Here is a 23,774-nt window from a genome sequence, read left to right as displayed (position 1 = left end):
CCTCTCACTGGCTCACACACACACATACAACCACAGGTGTAAGTATTCCCTCTAGCTGCTCTGCTTTATTCCCTAGCTCACTTGTTCACATGCAAGGTCATCTTATCACTGCCTGCAGCTGTTGACTGCTTATAAAAATAAACAGTAGATGGGTATTCCTCTCTCTTGTCTCACTCACACTCAAGTCTTTGTGTTTAGTCCTTTTGGTTACACTGCTCACAAAACTGCTGGTGTATTTCAACAACCACTCCCCTTCCATATGCTGTGTACTGCAGGCAGCCATAGGTACGCACAGTCATTTAGATGTACAATGTGGACTAAAACTGCCTTTGCAGCCTCTTACATTGAGCCGAATAAAGTTTTTTAGCGTACAATAAGTCATTTAAATGTTAACAGTTAAGAGGGCACAATACACAGAGACGCATGGGCAGGGTTATTTTTATCATGTTTTTGCTGAGCAGACACTGTTTCCTCTCTTTATTGTAGGCCTCCTGAGAGAGAGAGAGAGAGAGAGAGAGAGAGAGAGAGAGAGAGAGAGAGAGAGAGAGAGAGAGAGAGAGAGAGAAACCAGGCTGCTAACCCTCAGGAGACCTCATAACTCAGTCCTATTAAGTTAAGGCAGGAAAGACGCACTATAATTCATCCCCCAATGAGTCAAGTGGTCAAATGTGGTCAAATTGCTGGTTTTTGAGACAGTTTCTTACAACTGTGGGCATTAAGTACATCTAAAAGGGCCTTTGTCAAATAGAACCGCGTTGAGGTATTGTCTAGCACTGACTGGTCCATTCACAATTAATAGCTTATTTTATGAGAGTGCTTTAAACCTCAGAGCCTCTGAGTGCATAAATGTTAATGGTTAACGTGGAAGTTCTTTTTTTTCCAAGTGGGAGCTTGACTAAATAAGGGGTTGTTTTGCCATTCTCCCGACACAAATCCTCCCTCTTTAGAGTGATTGATCAGTCCAATCAAAAATGCAAATGAATTGTATTTATTTCGGTTATGCCTCTAAATGCTAAGTATGATTGATGTCTGCTCAGGGGTTGCTGAGGGAGGGGAAACGGACACCGCGGCCTGCAGAAAGGGTCAGCCCTTGGCGACTTGGTGATAAATCTGGACCGTTATTAAGGTGAGATATGAGACATGACAGGTGTGATTGAACTATTCATCAATTGTGTCAAGAGTGATTAGATTGTAGTTAATTGACCTCTGGGGAACTTATCGAAGGCAATAGGTAACCCCAGGCTTTGAAAAAGGTTCTAAAGTCTTCCAAATAGAAAGAAAATATTAGCTGAATCCTGCTCCTTTATTGACACACATGGACAATTGTGACAAATCATACTTTATGATATCCGACTATATATAGAGGTTTTATAAAGAGGTTTTTCACGGAGTAACTTAGAGTACAGTATGTGCGAAAAGCAATCTGCAAAATGAATTACATGCATTAGGTACAATTAGCCAATTCTAAATGAAAGTATGCATGGATACACACACAGATCTGATTAAAGCCATAAACCTTTGGTGGCAGTGACAAACCAAGTCATGAATTCCACTCATTAAAGACTGATACTGTGTTAGTAAAGGGGATCCTTTTTGAAAAGGTCTCTTTGAGGTGAAACGACACTGGCAGACTCACAGAAGACTTTGAGCATAGTGGTGGCCTCTCCAACCCCAGCGGTGCCAGCGGTGACCTGGCAGTAGAAGTCAAGCTCGTCGGAGGGTTGAACCGAGGAGATGGTCAAGGAGAAGTCTTCTCCGATAGTGACCCGCCCAGTCAGAGGGGTGCCGTCATCGCTTTTTCCCTCGCCACCCTGGGAGAAAGCCACGCGCTTCCTGGTTCCATGCTCCTCCTGGATGTATGGACAGGTAGAGGGAGATACAGAAAGAGGGTGGATGAAGCATGAGGAGTAATGAAAGAAGGAGAAATAAGACAAAGAAACAGCAATCATTAAGAGAAAAAGCAAATGAATAAAATAATAAAAACAAAAGATTGCAGTCATTTATGAAGCATTCCTAACACTTGGATATGACAAGCTTTGATGGCCAAAAAAGGATTTTTCCAGTCGATGGATGGAGAACATTATTATCTGGAAATGACTTACAATGTACCACTCCACGACGGTGTTGCTTGGTGTTGGTGAGACAGTATATGTGCAGGGCAATGTGGCAGTCTCTCCTTTCAACACTTCCACTTTAGGAGTCACGGTCACGGTCACAGCACCACTACAAACTGCAGAGAAAAAAACACACAAAGACAGAGAGAAAGAATATGGTTAATGCCTCAAGCATAGAAAGCCACAAGGAATGGTAGTAATGTGTTAACGTGTTGCATCGATACCAGACATGACAGGCATGTACACAAAAAGTCTGCATTCAAACAGTCAACGGCAGCCATTCGCTGAAAAGGAGAGCGAGCTACAAGTATCAGTATTCTTTTAAAGGTCCGTGAACAGCAGTAAAAGCTGTTAAGGGACCCAGAGGGAAGCTAGAGGGCCCTCGTCACTGTCGGCATTCTCCATTCAATAGAGACATTAGGATGCACAAATTGTCCCATATAACAAAGGGAGCGAGTAGCAGCTAAGGCACAAGATGGACCCAAACTGGTTCCAGCGGGGATAGGGAACACTATAGCTCTCTTAACTCTCTATACAACCTCGCTATGGAGAAACAACGTGACAAAGAGATTGCATTACAGAGAGGAAAGGCGGGGGAAGGAGGAAGGGGAAGGACGGACAGCTAGAGGAAGGGAAGGAGCTCCATTTCTGCGAATGAAGTGACTGCAGCACATACAGTGTCATAAATCCTGGTACAGTGACACATGAAGTCCACTGTGTGGTGAGTGGGAGGCTCTATCGTTGAGAAAGAAAGGACAATTTCGTTGTTTAAATCTTTGACCCTCAAAGAAAAGTGTTTTCATGATATGGACGGCATATTTCATAGTCTATGCAGTTTGATATGCACGACCACTTGGCAGGCTTGTATGACAACCTCCGTAGAAATAAAAAACTAGATTGTTTTTATAAAGAAAATAATGGATGCTTCAGGAAAGCAACAGTTAAACACTACAAACACTGTTAAAAAGCCCATAGATCTACACTCAATTCAATATTTATATTCTGGACACATGTGTAGCTAATGAACAACCCAGCCCCACACTAAATTAATCATGTCATCAATTTCTGGACTACAAAATCTACACGTAAATAATTTATTTGTTGTGCGAAACTTGCCAGAGTGGGGAGGATGGACTTCTGGGAATCCTGGCTGTTTGACGGGTTAGTTTTAATAACAGGGCAGAGAAATGCAGAAGGGGGAGATGAAAGAGCGTTTGCTCAAAATGTCTAAAGCGAGACGAGAAGAGCTGAGGGACGGCCACCTTGTTATCACTTCACTGTGAGGAAGAAAGAAGGCGAAGGATGGAAGGAAAAGAGAGAAGGCTGAGAGTTCATAAAGAGGAGATAACAGGGAGTGCTGTCATAAATACACACTGTGGGTGTTAGTGAGACACATTCCACCAGGGTCAGATGAGATTCACCGTGACCCACAACCCACACAGAGGCCAAGGGTCAGTCAAGCGTTGACATTTGATTAAAAGATCTCGTCTCTTTCCACCGTTCTTTCACTTCTTGATTTACTTTTTCACTTCCCTTCTCTATTTTCATCCTGCCTCTCATTTTTCCTTTTTTTTTTGTTGCCTTTTTCATCCACCTCACTTTAAATATTTTGTTTTATAAGCTCAGCTCTCAAGTGAAACATTAGTTTTGCAAACCAAGTCTCATATTCCGAGTCTGCAAGAGAGATGTAGCCCAAAAGAAAATCCTCCTGTTTCCACGCCAACACAAACAGCGAGCCAGACAAGCAAACGTACGAATGTGTGAGTAAACCAAGAGCTGCGCTTTCAGGCAGGCACTCGGGATTTAAGAGTCCTGTTAAGTGGTGCATGGGAAAAATAGACACACACACACACACACACATACCACATTAAATCAAGTGACTTACTGGCACATGCACAGAAAGCCCAAATCTCTCTCAACTCAGTTACTCGAGTAATTTGGTTTTGGGAAAACACATGTTTACACGAATCTCCAAATTAAAGTGACAGTTCACCCCAAAATAAAAAATACATATTTTCCCTCTTAACTCTAGAGCTTTTTATCAACGTAGATTGTTTTGGTCTGATTTGCCTAATTGTGGATACAATGGGACTATATGGCACTTTATGTGTGATGCTCAAAGCACCAAAAAAAAATCCCAGCAACAATGCCTTTTGCCAGAAAAACAATCTAGATTGATATGTAGTATGACAAATATGTTGTTTTTTGTATTTTGAGGTGAACTGTTCCTTTAAGATTGGACAGAGTTTGTGAGAAATTTGGCAATTATGTTTTCATCTGCTGGGTGCACATTTTTTTAGCTGTTACTTGCAAGTAATACAAAACGCATCACATTCACTTCCTGGGAAATATCAGCGTTATTCTTGGGTCATATTTTATGCACATTTTTCAGTCCCCGACACAATTTTGCCAGACATAATGGAATATGATTAAAATAGCTGAATCCTCACTTTCAGAACAGCTTCATCTTTCATGGGATAATAATAGTCCCCTACTAGTGTCAGCAACACAGAACAAACATCCCACTGAGGATGTTTGGATGTCTATGTTTTAATCGCTTCGTATCTGTTATAAGCTAGACGTGTTTGTATTTTTGTTAACTGGGTTTGCTCAGTTGCTGGGTTGCATGCGGGTAAAAAAAAAGCTACTGAGAGGCACTTAAAGCAATGATATGTGCTGAAAATGTAGATCAACAGAGTCCATCTGCACCTCATCTTTCTTTCTCTGCAAACCTCTTCCTCTCCCCCTCCCTATCTCTCATTGGATTTTATTGTCTGTCTCACTCTCACCCTTGGGGTGTCATTCACAATATGTTTTGGTCCAGAGTGATCAGTCAGGCTGCTGCTCTGTGTTCTATACATGAGGCAGATGGACAGACAGAGACGGACAATTAAAGCATAATTAGGGAAGTCCTCTGTCCAATCTGAGTCAAGAGCAGTGTGTTTGTGTATTTAGAGACACATGCTGTTGGGTGTCACTGTGTGTGTGTGTGTGTGTGTGTGTGTGTGTCTGTGAGAGGGAGAGAAAGAGAGTGGCCGGGGCTGTTAGTGGTGGTGGGGGGGGGGGGGGGGGGGGGGCTGCTAGCTTCATGGGGGTCTCATTAGCTGGCGCAGGCCAGATAATCGGATTTAGCCAAAGAGAGGGAAAGTGTGTGTGAGGTGGTGTGTGATGGGGTGCGTGACCGGGTAGAAAGACAGATGGGAACGAGACGGTCAGACTGTGACCTGTACATACACACACACACACACACACACACACACACACACAACACACACTCTTACAGTATATCTATAATGCATGTGATATTTATGAGCAACTGAATGAATCACCCCAAAAAGCTACGGTTAAGTACAGTGTGTGTCGTGAAAAAAAAAGACCCAAGTCTGCAGTCAAAGCGGCGTGGCAGAGTGAAGACCCAGAGAGTCGTGTCAGTCCCACATCTACTGAAAAGTTAATGTGAAACCATCTTTAATACTCTCTCTGTGTCTCTTTCTGCCTTTTTTCTCTCTGCCTGCATCTCTTTCACCCTCTCTCTCTCTCTCTCTCTCTCTCTCTTTCATACAGACACACTGACACACACGAGGCGAGCGCCCCTCATTATGGAAAGAACCAGCTGGATCCTCTCTCCTGTCCTCTTTTCCTCTGTTGTTCTCCCTTCACCTACTGTCGTATTCTGGACATCAAACCAGGAGCCTCTTTCTCTCTCCGACTCTCCTCTTTTTATCCCTTATTCTCAAAGAGCATTCTTTAATACCCAGTGCACAAACTCACTTCTGTATCTTGTCTGCGCATGTGCGTGTTTGAAAGATGGAAAGAGAATGCAAGATAGCACAAAGGCACAAAGCAAATAAGAAAAGAGGGAAAATGAAAGAGCGAGAGAATAACAACAGTGTGCGTGGAAACTCAGTCTTACCTATATGACTGTCGCCCAACTACGGCCTATTTATGAAGCCACCATGAACCTCCTTTCACTGTCTCCCTGCGAACCCAAACATCCCTCCGCATAAAGTAATGGCTGTTCTGGGTAACTCGGCTTTATTTAATTCTACTGTATACACAAGATGACGGTGCTAGGGGTGTGAGAAGAAAGTGTGTTCGATCAGTCAGCAGGCGTCACGGAGATAGAGCAGAGATAGAGCAGAGATAGAGCGTGCACATCTGCATTAGTGCCAAGACTGTGACGAGAGTACGGAAGAATTAATCTATTCTGTGAGTCTATAAAGTTCAAGAGGAGTACGTGATCCGACAGACGAGGAATGTCAGAAGGTGTGTGTACCTGTGTCCATGTGTGTCTGTCTGTGTGTGTGTGTGTGTGTGTGTGTGTGTGTTTGATGGTTGTGGCCTCTAACAGGATTAGTGTGTTCGACTGTTGGCAAAGCAAACAGCGTCCTGTCGCTTCAATGTCACAAGAGCTGAGTCACCTTCAGCACGCGGTCATTAAAAGAAACGACACAGAACAATAGCTTCCTCACTTTTATCCATCACTTTTAACTGATCAGCCCCTCTTATGAGGATTTCTCAATAGCTACATCCATATGTAATCATTAAGGGCTTACAGAGACTGCATGCATAGGCTGTGCATTCAGGTTGCAAGGGTTAATCGATAGTTGCACCCGTACTGTGTGGTTAGAGCAGAGCTCACGTGCAGCTCCTCACAAAAACAACTACATCCACGTTTCGGGTGTCGGAAAATCGTAAAAAAAAAAAACATAAAATGTATTTGAAGTCCAATGTGAATCCATCAATTTGCTTTTTGGTCTGATCAACACTCCAAAACCAAAAGATATTATACAAGACAATAAAAGCAGCAAATCCTCACAATTGAGGAATGAGACCCATGCAAGTGTTTATATTATGGTTGCAGATCAATTTTCTTTAGACTAATCATTTTAGCTCTTGTTATGTTTACTCCTGCAAGTTTCAAATGCCAGTGTTGATAGTGAGGAAAACATCAATAAATATTTGAAAATAATTTTCAGCAAAAGCAGACATATTGCTTCTTAAGAAGCTATCTCTCCGGCAGGGTTCACTAGGAGTCTCACTCTCCATCACATAGTGAGTGAAAGAATGTAAACACAGTTACTTTGTGGTACATAAAAGCTGTGGCGATATAAATGACTGAACTGAATTGCTGAGCTATAAAAGCATACCCACAAGTATAAATGTGGCTTCACTCCCACCACATGTTGTGATGGTTACTATCACCACAGACACAACGTAACTGACTCACTGTTATCATGAGCCAGAGGCTCAGTGCATGTACAGTATAGTCAGTACAGTTGTGGCAGCGGGGCGTGGCAGGTTAACCTCAGCTCTCACACAGACAATGACCTGTTAATATTGCGGACTGGACCCCATTCAAATCTCGTGTTTACGGGCCTTTCACATTCGCTCAGCGCTCACTTTAGTCCGCCTGCCCTGCTAGATTGGAACACTCCTCAGGAAATTCAGTTTGTTCAGTGAGTTTCATTTTAAAACTATAAATTTCAAACTCGATCCATCTCAGAAATGCGCCCAAGAGGGCCAGCTGTGAGGCGGAAAAATAAACAGAAAGAGGCTCTTCAGTGGGTGCTCACTTCTGAAGACGGTGGTGTTTGCTGATGTTGTTAAAACTACTGGATGTTGCTGGCATTTGCAAATAATACAGTTGTGGTCGGACACTGCAGAGACATGAAAACGGTTCAGTTCGGTTTGTGCACTTCTGTTGAAGCATTGAAAGGAAAACTATGTTCCCTTGCATAGTTTGAATAGCAGTAGATATACTGTATGATTAATGTGTGTGTGTTTGGGGGTGGGGGTTGGGCAGGGGCAGGCTGGGTCAGACTACCAGTGTCGGGGTGGGTCCATGTAAGGCCTGGAGTCCGTCAACGCCTGACTGATGAGACACGAACAGGTGCAGCGTAGGAACAGCAGCTGCTACACACACACACACACACGCGCACACACTCACTCACTCACACACTCACTCACTCACCAACAATGAATGCCACATGTAGGAGGCAAGGAAGGGAGTGAGGGAGACAGGCACAGTGAGACACAAAGATGATGGACAGGAAGGGAGAGAGAGAAAGAAAGAGGAAGTTTCCCAACTCTCTAGAATGCACAGATTCAAAACGTTTGTAGAGGCAGAAGTTTTTGCAACCAAGGAGACAAAAAATAAAAACACACAGACACACACACATACAATGAGAACCAGACAGAAATAGATACGTTCCCACCGCAAACATTGCTTGCAGTCTGACAAAGCATGCAATATCCTGTTGCACTGGAAGTCTGATCGTGTACATGCACATGTGGTGCTTCTGTACACAGATATGAATATGTCTATTCAAATGTCAAAATTGTCCCAAACAATGCAAATCACCATTCGGCACAGAAAATGATTTAGTAATGAGTTTGTCCTTCACAAACCAGCACAAATAATCATAAAGGATTTGTAGCTGACCTTTTTAACAGAGTTGGGTGCTTATGTATGCACAGCGGCTGCTGCTGGCTCTTTGTATGAATCTGTTGTGTGCTACTGTGTCTAGATTTGCTTATGATGTTCCACGAGAAAGGAAATTACCCCAAGTGGGACCGATAAAGTAGTTATAATAAGAGTCTCCATTGAACTGCTCCCAAGACAAATTCCTGTTTATTGCTATATGACTGCTGATTCTGATATGGGGGGGGGGGAGACCGGTCTGTGAAGACATCTTAATCAAAAAGAATTTTAAGTGAAAAGAAACTCTTGCGAGTTTCCAACAACTCCTACTGTCACATGCTTCACAAGGAACCCTTGACAAACTTTTAAGTTTTTGTTATATTTGGTTGGCGGAACTCTGAAGTAGCAATCACAGCAATCAGAGAATCATCCTCAGTCTTGTAAATCTCATCTGACCCTTCACAAGCCAGTCAAAAGCTTCTGCAGTCAGGACTCCCCAAAGCAGACAGACGACGTCTATTGTGCTTCAAAGATGGTATCTGGGCTTCTAATTGGCGTCAAACACAATAACATCTTTGGTGCTTGAATTCTATTGTTAGGTGAAACAGGGAGCCCTCATTTAATCATGTTTTTTTTTACGAGGGTTATGTGTGATGTCTGTATGTCGGCAAAGGGCGGAGAGGCATCTTGATTAAAGGTGAGATAGACCGATCCCGGATGTTCAGATGCCACACGCTAAGCCCTTGCACCGCAATAACAGGATATGAAGGGGGTTGTCTGTCTTCCTGTCAGGGCTTGTACCGATGTACCACCTGAGTAGAAGTAAAATTCACACCTGGGACCCTGCAGCAGCAGCAGCAGCAGCAGCAGCAGCAGCAGCAGCAGCAACACACACACACACACACACACACACACACACACACACACACACACACACACACACACACACACACACACACACACACACACACACACACACACACACACACACTCAGACTGCAGCTGGTTGTGGAGGTCATGTGACTCTAGCACAGGAGACTGTGTTTTACCACTTTGGTTATTTACTGGTACTAAAACCACCAGCTATGTGCGTCAGCACGAGATGGAAGGGATGAGACGGGGCGAAGGAGAGACTGAGGGGAAAACAGATTTTATCATTTGTTTTATAAGAATCCTGTAACCTTTTTATTGCTCCATATTCAGTTTTCCTCAGTTTTTGTATTAGCTCCATTTGTCCCTTCGGTCAGGTTCTGATATCAACCTTCCTGCTTTAGATCCGTTTCCTGTCTGATATTTAAAGTTTTAAATGAGGGTAATGCGATTAGCACTTCAATCACGTTTTAACTTCATTGGGATTCACAAGTTGATCTTCATGTTAAATGACTAAGAAGAGACAGAGGACGACGTCAGAAGAACAAGGACACGAGTTCAGAAGAGGACCGATGTTCCCGGGGATTTCACGTTGACGTAATGCAGCTGACTCAAACGTAAGGCCACTTTCAATTAGCCTGGGCACACATCAGTCTTCCACACCATGTTAGCATCTGCTTCCTACTCAATGCAATAAAATGCAGAGCCGCAAGTCATCGCAAAGTTCAATGAGTCGGCAAATGATGTCTGTCCAGCCACGCAGCGGGTGTGTGGATTTCTTTGTGTATTAAAGTGTCTGTTGTATTAGAGCCGAGGGCAGAGAGGTGACATCACAGTGTGCGCAGTTGCGACAGATAAATCACAGCTCTCCTGGTGTGTGTGTGTGTGTGTGTGTGTGTGTGTGTGTTGTGTCATCTCATGGCAGTTTAGGGGCTCAAGACAAACAGTGTGAAGTGGGGCTACAAGGTCGGCCCCTCACACACTCTTTTGTCTACCAGGAGATTCCCCCTCGTTGGTCCTGTCGTCTTGGCAACTGGGCGAGAAGTCAAGCCCATTCAAACAGTTGAGTTTAGAGCTGTGTGGTCATTGAGTGTGTGTTTGTGTGTGTGTGTGTGTGGGGGTGTTGGGATGGGAGAGGTGGGTGTGTTTGTCTTCGAACATGAGCCAGTGAGTCGGGGAGAAGAAAATGAGGACAAGGATAGATGGTAGGAGAGAGGAGGAGGAAAAACAAAAAAGGAAAAAGCGGAGACAGTGTGCATGAGTAGACTATGAATTTGTAGTGCTGACATTGCGGTCCTGCGCCCCACTCTGGATGAAAAAATAAACTAAAACAAAGCCAAGACGTCTTATAAAGAGATTATGAATAGAGCTATGAATGCATGAGTCCTGTGAGTTTTAGTGCTGCGTAAGTGCTTCTGCAAAAGTAGCTTTGATATATGGTCTCGCTGATAAACCAAAGTATTCTCCAACTGTCCTTCACCATTAGAGTTAGCTGAGTAAAATTGAAATCATTCCTCACATAGAATATCTGGGCCATTTGTAAAGCTAATATCTTTAAGCCGACACAATCTGGTGCCATTATATGTGACTCCATTAACAGTGAGTTAGCGAAACAATGGCCAGAGTCTTGCTCCTATTAGAGCTCACTTTTGGGTCTTAACACAGTGGAGGTAACAAAGATAAGAAAAAAAAAAAAAAAAAAAAAAGCAAGGCCATAGCGGTGAACGACATGCAGGATCGGATAAAAATATCAAGAGGAATTTCATTATTTTTCAAATCAAAGGGCACAAACCAGAGTAGGTTGGCCAATTACCGCACCAAGTCCCTTCCTGCATGCCTTTCATTTTCAGAAGGAACTCAATTTGGTGAAAGAGAGAAAGGACTGTGTGTGTGTGTGTGTGTGTGTGTGTGTGTGTGTGTGTGTGTGTGTGTGTGTGTGTGTGTGTGTGTGTGTGTGCGTGTATCCTGATCGACTGAGAGAGAGAGAACCCAATCAGTAGATGTCACCAAGGGGGCAGAGATGAGAAAAGGTGTTAATATTTAATGTTTCAGGGCCCCTGAATCTGGGCCTCCTTTCCCTCTTCCTTCCAACCCTCTCGCCTCAGGCACTCCAATTAACACAGCCTGTCCTTTTCTCCCCCCTCTCTCTCCCAGTCTTTCTCACTATTCCCCTCCTTCCTTAAAACGGCCCATGGCGAAAAATAAAATGTAGAAACAGAGTGGAGGCAGGAATGGAGGGATAGGCAGGCAAAAAAAAAGAAGGGAGAGTTGGGTAGTGTTAAGCAGATGCAATGAAAAGTTTGGTTGAGTTGAGAAGACTAGAGGGTCTCGCGGAAGAGATGCAGCAGACACAAGAGGATGCTGATGCAAAATGCCGGCATGAGCATCCAGCCAGAGAAAGGAAACTTGTGCACAGAAGCTGTCGTAGACGCAGGAGTTCAAATTGGGGCAAGGAGAAAAATGGAGGGAAGGAGAGGGTCCCCTGCATTTCTTTTTCAATTCCCCTCTGCCGCTGCCCGTTTATCAAGGTAAATGACTCGCTTTAATGGGCCAGAATGATATGCAATGTTTGGCAGAGGCAATCTGCTTGCGTATGTTGCCGCTAATGTTGCTGGCGTCCATAATGGGGTGTCCTAATGAGGTGCCTTCAGTGATGAGAGAAGCAGTAAAGATTATAAATTCCTCTCAGGGAAGGAGCAGCCCTGAAAAGAGGATGGGAGGATGGATGGATGGATGGATGGCACTGTTGCCCTCCAACATTTTTTTATTCTATTTCTGATGACATAATAAAAATTGGATGACTGTCAAGAGCTCCAAAAGCACTGCATCTGGCATTTTTTCTTAAGATCTTCCTACTTCCATGCACTCAGACATCATTGGGTGCATTTTCTCAGAATTCACCAACGGCACCAGAAAGAATTCTAAAACAGTTTTCACTGGTATGGCAGTATGCCGGTAACATTAGTATCAACCAGTGGTTTCTCAAAATGCTGCGGAAACTTAATCTCCTAACTATGGTCATGGAGGATATTCTACATTTTGCGAATGTCGAGAATGTTAGGTTATGTACTTCAGTATTTATTACTCCATCCATTCCATTTGGATGTCATTCATATCAAGATGAATAGAAAGAAAAAAGTAAGCATGTTTTTCGTGGGAGGACATCCTCAGGGTTCACTGTCCTTCCCTTCTGTTTTTACTCAACGTCACTGCTGTTGCAGAACAGTCCGTGCTCAATTCGCTGCCGTTTGTTGCTGTAATGGTTTTAAATTTTCAAAATGAAAACTTATTGACGCCTCTGTTTCCTACCGTCGGGACAGATTGTCAGACGAGAAAGGCTGACTCAGAGTATAAATAAAAGGGAGAGACATTAAGGCTACAGCTAATCTCACTAAAAGGGTTAGGACAAAGTGCTGCCGCCTCTGCCGTCTCTCTCGCTTCCCCTCTCCCTCCATCCCTAAATCAATTCATTCTGCAAGTCATTTCCTAGCACACAGTGCGGATAAATACTCAGCGTAAGGTAGCTCTTATGTCCAATTTACTGTAATAAACCACCCACTGGAGTGTGTCCATTACAGTGTTTGTATACGTGTGTGTCTTTGAGAATACAAATGGCACACGGTGTGTTTGGTTAAGATAAAATATACATGCCCGGACACTTTTGTTCCGGAGGGGAAATACAATTTGAGATAAGTTGTAAGGTGAGGAAAAGGTGAAAGCAGGCCAACATGTGTATCTGCGGGTCTCAGATTTCTGCTCTGAAACCTTACTACCACACACACACACACACACACACACACACACACACACACACACACACACACACACACACACACACAGTATATTTAGTAAAGGCCGAAACAAGCTGACCTGCCAACCCGTGTGTATTTTCATACTCATGAGTCCGGGGATGGATGTCTCAAGTTCTATTTACAGTAGTCTATTTACAGTATGATTACTGTTACAGTAACAAACCGAGAGAAGCACACACACAAACACACCTGCTTGCCCTTCGTATCTCAACAGCCCAATTCCTCAAACGCACAGTCGCGTCGTTTTTTTTTTTTTTTTTTTCAGCAGTCATCTCAAGCTGCATTGTAGCACCCAGGTGTTTGGTTGGCCTGACAAAAGGCCTTTTCCTGGGTGGATGGGTTATCCACACACTGCACAAGCTGAGGTAAACAAAGGGAGGTAATAGCGGGACTATGGGTAAATAACACCAAGATGCCGCTGTAGCTTGCATCCGGATCTTGCCTCTTTTTAAAATGACTTAGATATTTGAGATTAAATCACTATATGAACAGATGGAAAACAGACCCACAGATCTTTTTCTCTCTGTTTTAGATTTCTGTCCACAGAAAGAGGCTGTTTCAAATCTGAGCTTTTTTTTTTAAAAAAAGGGTCACTCATTTTACATGAGAGCTAATGTCGTTCATAAGGGCGAGGCTGTATTTTTGTTTTGACTTTGTCAAATGACTTCGTGAAAGTAAATCAATCATTTGATCCGTATGTCAGTGCAGCTGCACAGGAATGACTGTTTGCTTGGTTATCAGTATATAACCGCAATCAAATCACTAATTTGTCTGTATTAAAACATAAAAAGAGGGGTGAGATCACCAGGCGACAAAGGGAGATTTAACAAGCTGAGTCTCAGACAGTTTGCTAACTGAAAAGAGATAAGAAGACCTATCAGTTTCAGTGTGGATCTTTACAAAATGACAGAAAATGTCAGCATGGATGGTCAATTTCACATGAAATTGGCATTTCCACACTTAGCCTTACAATCAAATTGCTTTTATCTGATGCAATAATCAAAATAAAAACTGTTCTTGCTTGTAGTCTTATCCCATGTTTTGCTCCACTTGAGCAAAATCACTCTGCATTCTCTCTCTCTCTCTCTCTCTGCTGTGTCCTCTTTCACTGTCTTTCTCTCATTCTCTCTGTAGGAGTGCTGAGTAGCACTCTGCCCATCTCGTTTAGAACCGGCCCTCCCTTCACTTCTAATGAGCCTTCATTTTGGCAGAAGAGGGAGAAAAGCCAGAGAGGGGAACACCATTTCCACTACTTCAGCTGACAGCAGTTGCCTCTTGAAGCCCTCTTCTGATACCCACGTGGGATGACACAAGAGGCCTGGAATAGGCAGAAAATGGTGGAGCAAATGGATATCCACTCTTCCTATTAGCCTCCATTATCCGCAAGCATCATTTCATAACTAGCAACTAACAAGGCTTCTGTGTATGTGGCCGTGCCCCTTTAGTACATTCGACTGTGTGCCTTGCCTGAGCTATAGGATACACAAATCTGGTGTGGACAGCTCAGAAACCAGAGAGAATTGCCCTTCTTTGTGCCCAATCTGAAATACGAGAGCGCTTGCTGAATAAAGGGGGTCTTATAAGGGGGTGAGGGCGCTCCTTAGGGGGCCAGTCAGCCGGGCGTGACAAGCCGGTGCCGCTGTAATGAGATAACAGGCCACTGGAGTACGCGTTGATTTGCCCCTCCATTCTTTCCTTTCTCTACATCCCTTATCCCTTTTGCCTTTTTCTTATCCATCCGTTGCTCCATTTTTTTAAAAAGCAGGCCCCCGTGCTCAGCAGAACGGTAAAGCCCGTGTGTGAGGGACAGATAGAGGGATAGAGAGGAAGGCGTGAACACACTGGCAGAGCGATAGGGCAAAGCAGAAAGAAAAGGGCACAAGAGCGTGGAAATGAGAGCTTGAAAAGGAGCGTGGCTCTTTGTGCACACGCTCCTCAAAACATATTCAAGTCCATGTTGTTAACAGGATCTTGGAAATCTTGAACTCAAGGAAGGCCAGAGTAAAAAAACAAAAGAACAAAAGAAATGGCACAGTTAAAAAGTTAAGAGAGAGATAGATCAAGAGACACAAGACACTGTGTACATACAGAACGGGTCACTGGCTCCAGACAGGCTGGATAAAACCTACCTCGACTCCTCCGCCATCACAAAATTACCCCTGCACCTGCCCTCCGGTCCTACTCCCACCCTTTCCCTCCCCCTAACCCCTCTTGTCTTGGGCAAACAGTCTTATACAGTGTTGACAGTGGCAACACTCAGTGGGAGGTTAAGAGATACGGGAAACCCTGACTAAAAGGTCAACTCATTCAGTGTGTACTGGGTATATATGACTAACCCTCACCATGTTTCGTTTTTTTTGCTCTTTCCATAACTTGTGCTAATTCATTGCCACCATTGACCTCCATGTGTCAGCTAAACCACTAGACTCCAACTTCTCTTTCTCAGCTCGTCATACTCCACCACTGATTCATTGGTATGAAAAAAAATAAAAAAAGTTTGCTCCCTGTCTCCCTCTTAAATCAGTGTTTCCTTATCGTATTTGGGTGGATTTATAATGGCGATGGTGAGGCGCTCAAAGCCATGATTTCATCTGAACGACATGAGCTGTCGGCCTGCCTGGGCTATCAACACTCGCTGTCCCAAAACAGCGTATAAGCCGGAGATTTAGAACGGTCTGTCTGGCCCTAAATCTGTAGTCTCCTGCCTGGAATACCTCACACACGGCCGACTGTTACTCTCACTACCTTTTGATGCCCCCCCCCCTCCTCCCCGTGTTCCTTCTCCCCCTACCTTACTCTCTCCCCCACTTTTTGTCTTTTTTTGCCTATTATGGCGGATTAACTCATAATGCTTGGATGAACTTCAGTAAGTGGGGGGTACAAAGTCACACATCAATACACACAAAATCACTGGCTGGCTGGCTGGCAGATACGGTCACAAGCCCACTGGCACAGACACATGGAGCCTTCTGGAGTACAGTGAGACACATGCGGGGTACGCACACACACACACACACACACACACACACACACACACACACACACACACACACACACACACACACACACACACACACACACACACGTTTACATAGAGGGACCAGACTCCCATGCTGAAACAGAGTGAAAGGTGCAAAATCCAAACTAAAGCCTCTATTAATCCCCCTGATCCCTCAGAGATAGAATAATTCAGAGTTAATTACTATTCTCCTGCATTCCTCTCTTTTCTTCCTCTTGATTTCTAAATCCACTAAACTCCCTATACTCCCTCTGTCCAACAACCATTTGAATAAATCATCTACTGTAGATCCGTCTTTGTCTCCTCTCTCACATTTCTATTTGTTTTTTCCCTGCTGCTCCTCCTGTCTCTTGGCAGACTCGTCTATAGTATTACTTGACAGAGTGAAATGAGAGGTAAATGTGGTTATGAGCCCTCTCAATTTTCTCTCTCCCTCTCTGACACACACACACACACACACACACACACACACACACACACACACACACACACACACACACGCCAATGTACAGGTCTTGGCAGCAGCTGACACAGAGTCTGGCACCGAGGTTGTGTCTTTCTGGTTGGAGCTTGGAACCACAGTGAGTTTAATTAGAGTGGAGAGGGACCACATGGCTGGCTGACTGGTTGAGAGGCCGGGTACTGGAAAGACCCAATAACAACCACACTGTGCGATGCTAGCTGTAAGGAGAAAAACATACACGCCAGTGTGCATACACTGCTGATATATTTATAGATATAGATACAGTGGCACCACACTCATTTGTATGCGGACAGCTTCCTCAAATGTCTCTCTGCCTCAAACTGATGCCAACAGTTTTCTCATGCAGATAGCTCATTATGGAGAGATAAAACACCCTTGTGATATCCAGTTAAAAGCATCCTACATCATTTTCCGTGTCACGCTACATTATCTTTTGTGTCTTGCGGTATTTTGTTGAACGTTGAATGGGACATATTTCACACAGGGGAGAGGAACAGAGAATGCGTTCTCACAAAGTAGTTTCTATTTTCTGCATCAACACTTCGAGACAGTCCGGCAGATAAGCTGGAGACGAGGAGATAGTGAGAGGCTGACGCTCGCCCATACATGGGAAGGGCAAGGAGACGGAAGAAAGCTACGTATGCACGCACACACACACACACACACACACACACCACATATTAACACACCCAGTGAACATATTTCAAATATCATTCAGCGTATGGATAGACCAAGCACACATATCATGAGTGGCATGCAGATCACGTATTATGCACACATATTTTATCGTAAACCCGAGGGAATATGAGCTCGCGAGCGCACACAAATATGCACTGGAGTTAGCCAACTCCCGTCTGTGTTAACCTTCCAGCATTCCTCGCTAATCTGCGCTATAATGGCACACCTGTCCTCTCCCGTTCTCCATTACTTCCACAGACATACAACGGTGGTTTGAGGGGGAGCGCAGAAGAGGGCCCACTAAACATATTCATGAACAAACAGCTGATCCATCTAATTCTCTCTTTCTGTATGCATCCCTCTATCTTTAACACATCCTCTTTTGATCTGTTTCCATACAGGGAGCAGTTTGGGGTTTTTGGTTTTTTTAAATGAAAGGAGTAGTGGTTGGTCTATGCTTTCGGGGGGCTGTATGTTACCACGGTAACAGACAGAGGTTATTGTCATAGCTAGACAGGCATTATTGTTAAAAGTGGAAACAAGGGCCAGGAGAGGGCTTTTTTATTTAGGGGCAGGTCAGAGATTGGAACAGTGCAGGCCAGGGGGCGAATAACTAAAGCAGTGGGCAGGCGGGGTAGATAGGTAGGCCACATTATTATTGATTGCCTGACATTATGTGGACAGCAGGGGAGTCCGCAGAGACGGACAAATAAATTGTGGCTTGACATCAAAGTCCGGCTGCTGACATTGAGCCCACAGGGGACAGAGGCAGCCCGAGGCTGGATTAGACGTGGATAGATTCACGCACAGACGCAGAAATAAACAATGAAAACACTGTCCTCGAGTTACCTGATAAAACAAAGGCTGAAAAGAAGGAGAGCTTGAAAATGACAGAGCGAGACTACAGGAAACGTCAACCATGAATAATTTCAATTCCAAGCTCGGAGTTGTTTTTTATGAAGCCATCTTCACATTTTTCTGAATAACACACCAAAAACGTCTAACTCATTTACACATCAAGGCTCACCAGGGACTTTCAGAAGGTGCATTATTCCAATCCTCATAAAATTACAATCTGCTACCCAGTGGGCTGCATTTTTCACATTCATTTATGCTTCATTATATTATTATTCATTGCCTGGATTGTTTTATGATTAGAAAATGAATGGGAGACCACAGAAGAAATAATAAGGGAAATAAAGCTGAGATTTAAATATTCAACATTAATTTTGACTCGATTCCAGAGACACTCTGCTGGTGACTCCGCAAAGCCAAATAGAAAATACAACTGACAGGAGAACAAAGTCGTCCATCATGACATACGTATTATGCTGTTAAGGCCACGCCTGGCACGGACCTTTCATCTGCGGGCACCAGGCCTGACAGAGCTCACATCCGTCTTTGTCTGCTAAGTGATTGACTTCCCCCGTGCAGATGGGTATCAGCTAAGCTAACCGGAGCCAGGTGATAATATCTGGAATGTGTGAAACCTGAGAGAGACAAAACAACACACGTCTCAACCTGCACGGACCTGCAGCTCCAGGAGGTGGAAGACAGAGACACTGTGGGCTGATGAAGATGGAGGAGAGGAGGGGAGGGGGGGGTGAGGCAGGTAAGGGCTGGTGGGTTTGCTTGAAGAGACACCAAAGTCAAAAACAAACAGTGGGACGTCGTCATGGATGGGGAAAGAGACAACGTCAAGTAATGGGAGGGGGCGAGAGGAAGAGGATGAGGGGAGAGAGGGGGGAAAAGGTCAGACATAGTAGTAGAGTGAAAAATGCCTCATCCACATTCTGCTCCCTGACCAAACCACATGAACCACCAAGCACTAGCTCATTCTCTCTCTCTCTCTCTCTCTACAGATTTTAGGGCTCACACAGTGCCCATGTCCGGCTTTTCAGGAAAACACACAGGACAAAAATACCATCAACTCCTCCTCTCCTTTGAAATGAGCATAGCCAAGGTTATACGCTGCCGTCAGTGCCGTGTGGTGCTGTTGGCCTCCCATGAGATCTCACACCAGATGGGCCCGTGACCCTGCGGGTGGTTTAGCATCCACACACATACACAATTATTCACCCTGATTTAAATAAAGCACATTTACACATCTATAAGGTCTATGTTTCCCCACTGACATTTCATCAATATTGTGGCCCCTTAAAGTTACTGACGCCTATACCTCTTTTACTGGCTACTAAAAGCCAAGGGACCAAGTGAAGAGTGTGGTAATAAGAACATGACAGATCCTCTATAAGGAAAGACAGAGCAGTTCAGAAAGGGTTGAAGCAACTAAAGCGGCTATTCATTTTAGTGCCGACAAGGCTGAAAACTGAAAATCCCTTCTCCCCATTACAACTGGCCACAAACGTAGAGAAGAGGATCTCCTTCACTCGCCTAAAATACTGTGCCTCCCTGCCTCCATTCTCATGTAAACGAACAAACCATGTGTCCAGCCAAGATACCATATCAAGAAAAACAGTCAGAATTACTCAGAAAACAAAACAAGTGATGACAAGAAGATTGAGTCTGACAGGCAGAGATTACAAGGATGACAGATGCTGATAGGAACAGAGGGAGGGAAGAAAAAAAAAAGTGGCAAAACTGGCACTGCATTGCAACTGAAGATGCAATGTTGATGGCCAGCATACCAGAATCAAAGGGGGAAAAAAATGAAGCACACAAGAGGAGTGTGTCAGGCTGTCCTTCATTGAATTGCTTTAATCATGGCTACTGCATACCACAGAGTATGGAGAGAGGTTGGTTCCCCTTTTAATTAGACTGTATCCTAAGATAAGGAACCTCTGATGTTTTGTACATGTCTATGATAAGATAGACTTTATTTCAGACTCAGGGTCTATGCTTTTACACCAGCCTTAAAACCTAAATGTAGGGTTAATCTAGCCCTGGCTTACATAGAAATAAGTATAATACAGTAAAGCGTTGTTCACCAAGCAGTAGCCTAAAGGAAAACTCTGGTTTCTGTCCAAGTACATACTGTATGTCTTGTTGTAGGTGTTTACAGGAGCAGATGGTCCAGGTAGGCGTTGCAAAGTGCTGGTTGTTTACAATAATGGACAAAATAAAACATCATATGGTGGGAAGCTAAGCAGGATGGTTGAGTGCATGTATATCTTTGTGCATGTGTGCAAGAAGGAGGCTTCTGGAAGTTCGTAGGTGCATCGAAGCTTAGCTATCAGCACCTCCACTACCCTGGCACCATCTCATCCACCTCCTCCATCTCCAGGCATCTGGTAATAATGTAGAGACGTTTGAGCATACGAAGGTAGAGGGAGGCAGAAAGCATGGCTGGGTGGTTAGAGAAGAAAAGGGAGGAGGAGGAGGGGAATGGTATGGAGGTGAGGACAGAAGGGTGGGGTTAGATAGAGGGTAGTGGGCAGGACACCATTCTGAGCAAGATAAAGATGGAAAAGATCAAAAACCTGCCTAGCAGCGTTCTTGTAAGTGACACAAGAAAGGGAAATCATGAAAAACATGTCACTTGAATTTAACAAAAGTGGATAGAGAGGAAGAAATGAAAAAAGGGAAAAAATGCAAAGAGAAGGGTGAAATGAAACGCATCCCGTATATTATGTCTGTGATCATTTGACTAGATATTCATAGCCATCAGCCTGTGCTTTTCATTATAAGAGAGGGGGATGGAAAGACAGAGGAAACAAGATGGAGATAAAAGCGGACATGATACTATTGAACTTGTTTCAATTAGATGAACTCAAAGGCGGCAGTGGCGGCGCTGCATAGCTGGACCTCCCATCAGCATCATTCATTCATTATTCATAACACTGTGCAAAATCACAGGCCTGATCATGAAAGATGTTGTTTGTTTTTTTTATTTATCAAAGGCTCAGTTGATTTGAGCATGAGTAAGATATTCAATTTACATTTCCAGAATTATTTTCGCTGTTGTGACGCGAGTCACCGGAGTGAGTTCTTCTCAAAGACTGTCCGCTGAGTCTATGTGTCACCAAATGTCATGGAGAGCAGCGTGCTCTTGTAATGCCTGACTTAGAATTACACACATTCTGCGGTTGGGTTGGGGGCCCTTGGGCAAATTTTGACATTCATGGTGGGGAAGGTGTTTGAGAAGGGTTTGCAGAGGCAGGCAAAAAAAAAAACATGTCCTTACAGGTATATGAGAGGAAGAAGGAGACTGAGGGGAAAGAGGAAAGGACAGGAAGGAGAATGGAGGGGGGTTTGGGGCTGTCAAATCCAAGTAGAGGTGAGAAGGATGAAAGAAGTGTGAGCTGAGGAATGTGGAAGAGAAGTAAGCCAAGTGACAGGAGACGTGGAAGCTGACAATCATCGGCAGGGCTCCAGAAATTTCCATGACTTCATGGACAAGCAGAAAGGTAGCTTGGGGGGGGGGGGAGAAGCCAGCCCTGTATCTCCATTTCTCTATAATGACCTGTGAACCACAAGCGAGGCAGGGAGACACATGGAGGTAACACTCCAGCTTGAGTTTCAGCCACGCACAAGTGAAGGCAGATGGGATCGGAAGACCCAGTGGATCGGGGGAAAATGTGTTCCCCACATTGAAGAGGCAACATATACATTTAGCGCACTAGAACCACAGATGCTCACCACTCTCTGTTGTCATAAATCACACCAAGTGGTTGCTTCATTCATAACATTTTGAGAATAAGTAGCCACATATGGGAGCTATGCACCAAAATGTACGCTAGGCAAGATTTATATAAAAAAACACAACCATCTCTAGAGCAGGGAACGGCCTCGACTGAGTTCACGGTTTTCTCCATTTGTATTTTTCTGGTGAATACAGATGCAGGAAATGAAGACTCAAAACTTGAGCAAAAACCAAACTTTCTGAACTCACTAATGACTGAACATGCCCTCACCCGCTACTAAGGAAAAAAAACATATTCGATCTCTGAAATTTAAACTCCTCTTCCCACCCACATTCATAATACCGTAATGTGAAAACCGGCGATAGCAGCTTCTGTATTTATCTGATAAATTGTTCCATTTTGGATTGTAGCATTACATCCAAAGCAGCTGTCATAGACAAACAGAAGCACTGCAGTGTGTCAGTGTTACTGGCTAATATGGTTTATGGGCAGACCTGTGGACCGAGCCTGGCTCAAGCTGATATGGGGGCTTGTTTCTGTAGTCCGGAGCCAACCAGCCAATCATTTGGATATTGTCTCATGTTTGTACTGGAGGCTTTGGCTGCCCTCTGTGAGTCAACTGACTGATAATCCACCACAGGGACTCTGACCACATAGTCGAGTGGGAACGGACTGACACAAACAAGACAAAAGAAACAGTATAGATAGAGAGAGAAAGAGAGAGAGACAGTGGGATGTGGCATAAGACATGGAATGATCGAAAGGGAGAACAGAAACCAAGAACACAAGGGGAACTGGAAGAAGGTGAAAGTGTCAAAAGACAGGGATGGGTGAGGAGACAGTGAAAGGAACAAATGAGGCCACAGAGAGAAAGAGGTGCAGACTGTGTTGTAAGTGAACACATGCAACACGATCTCGAGTCCATGACCGTCCAGCTGTCTCTCTTCTTTCGCTGTCTCTGCCACCATTTCCTTTGTCCTGCTAAAAAAGCTAACCCTTCCCAATGGGAGATGGCAACGAAAAAGAAAGACGGACTGAAGCACAGTGTGGGCGGGGGAAGGAGAAAGTGTTGGATGAAGGACGGGAGGTCTTGTTCGGATACTTGGACACAGCCGAAGCGAGGGAGGAGAGAACAGGTGGGCAGCCACAGGAAGACAAGTATGCCATTGTTTGGCTGTCGCCGATGTAAGCATAAGGCCCACGTCTGCTCAAACTGCACCATAGCATGTAGCATCTCTCACCGATCTTCCCATGAAGCTAGCATTAGCAAGGGGTCACTGCTACATACTGAGCTTTGACTTTGTTAGCACCGTCATGCCGATGGTGGCCGGGCTTTGATGCTCTCTTGAACCGTTATACCAACTGCCCCTAAAGCGGTGCCAAACGGAGACACACACTCACACACAAACAGATGGGGCGAGGTGGGGAGTGTGTGTGGGTGAGGGACTACCGAAAAGGGTGTAGGCAGTGGATGGTAGATTTTTTTTGGCTGGCTTTAAGTTGCCAACTTCCTTGCCAAGGAGAGCAGGCTCCAATTCTGACAGCCTGGATCAAATACCACCAGCTGGTGAACCAGAGGCCACAACCACAAAATGACACGAAGCAAACAGGGAAAGAAACTACCACCAATGTATGACAAAGCAAGAAATAGAGGATGAAAACAATCGAGAAATAAATAGTAAAGCTCAAATAAAGGCTTGACCTCCAATTCTTTTGCCATAATGTATTAATCTGGTAGACCTCAGTTTAACATAAAGACTCTAATAAGG

General features: G+C 44.3%; 1 protein-coding gene across 3 annotated transcripts in view; it reads right to left on the bottom strand.

Moving 5' to 3' along the window:
* bcam (basal cell adhesion molecule (Lutheran blood group)) overlaps positions 1 to 23,774 on the bottom strand; it is a 47,695-nt gene that overhangs the window by 13,888 nt on the left and 10,033 nt on the right. For all 3 annotated transcript variants that reach the window (XM_068735463.1, XM_068735464.1, XM_068735465.1), the window contains exons 2-3: positions 2,103 to 2,230; positions 1,637 to 1,850 (exon numbers count right to left, since the gene is read on the bottom strand). In XM_068735463.1, the coding sequence (XP_068591564.1) occupies positions 1,637 to 1,850; positions 2,103 to 2,230 (342 nt within the window). The remainder of the gene's footprint in view (positions 1 to 1,636; positions 1,851 to 2,102; positions 2,231 to 23,774) is intronic.

The sequence above is a fragment of the Cebidichthys violaceus genome, unplaced genomic scaffold, assembly GCF_023349555.1.
Source record: "Cebidichthys violaceus isolate CVI_PGR_0920_01 unplaced genomic scaffold, fCebVio1.0.p SCAF_7, whole genome shotgun sequence".
NCBI lineage: Eukaryota > Metazoa > Chordata > Actinopteri > Perciformes > Stichaeidae > Cebidichthys > Cebidichthys violaceus.
This window is presented reverse-complemented; position numbering and strand designations above follow the sequence as displayed.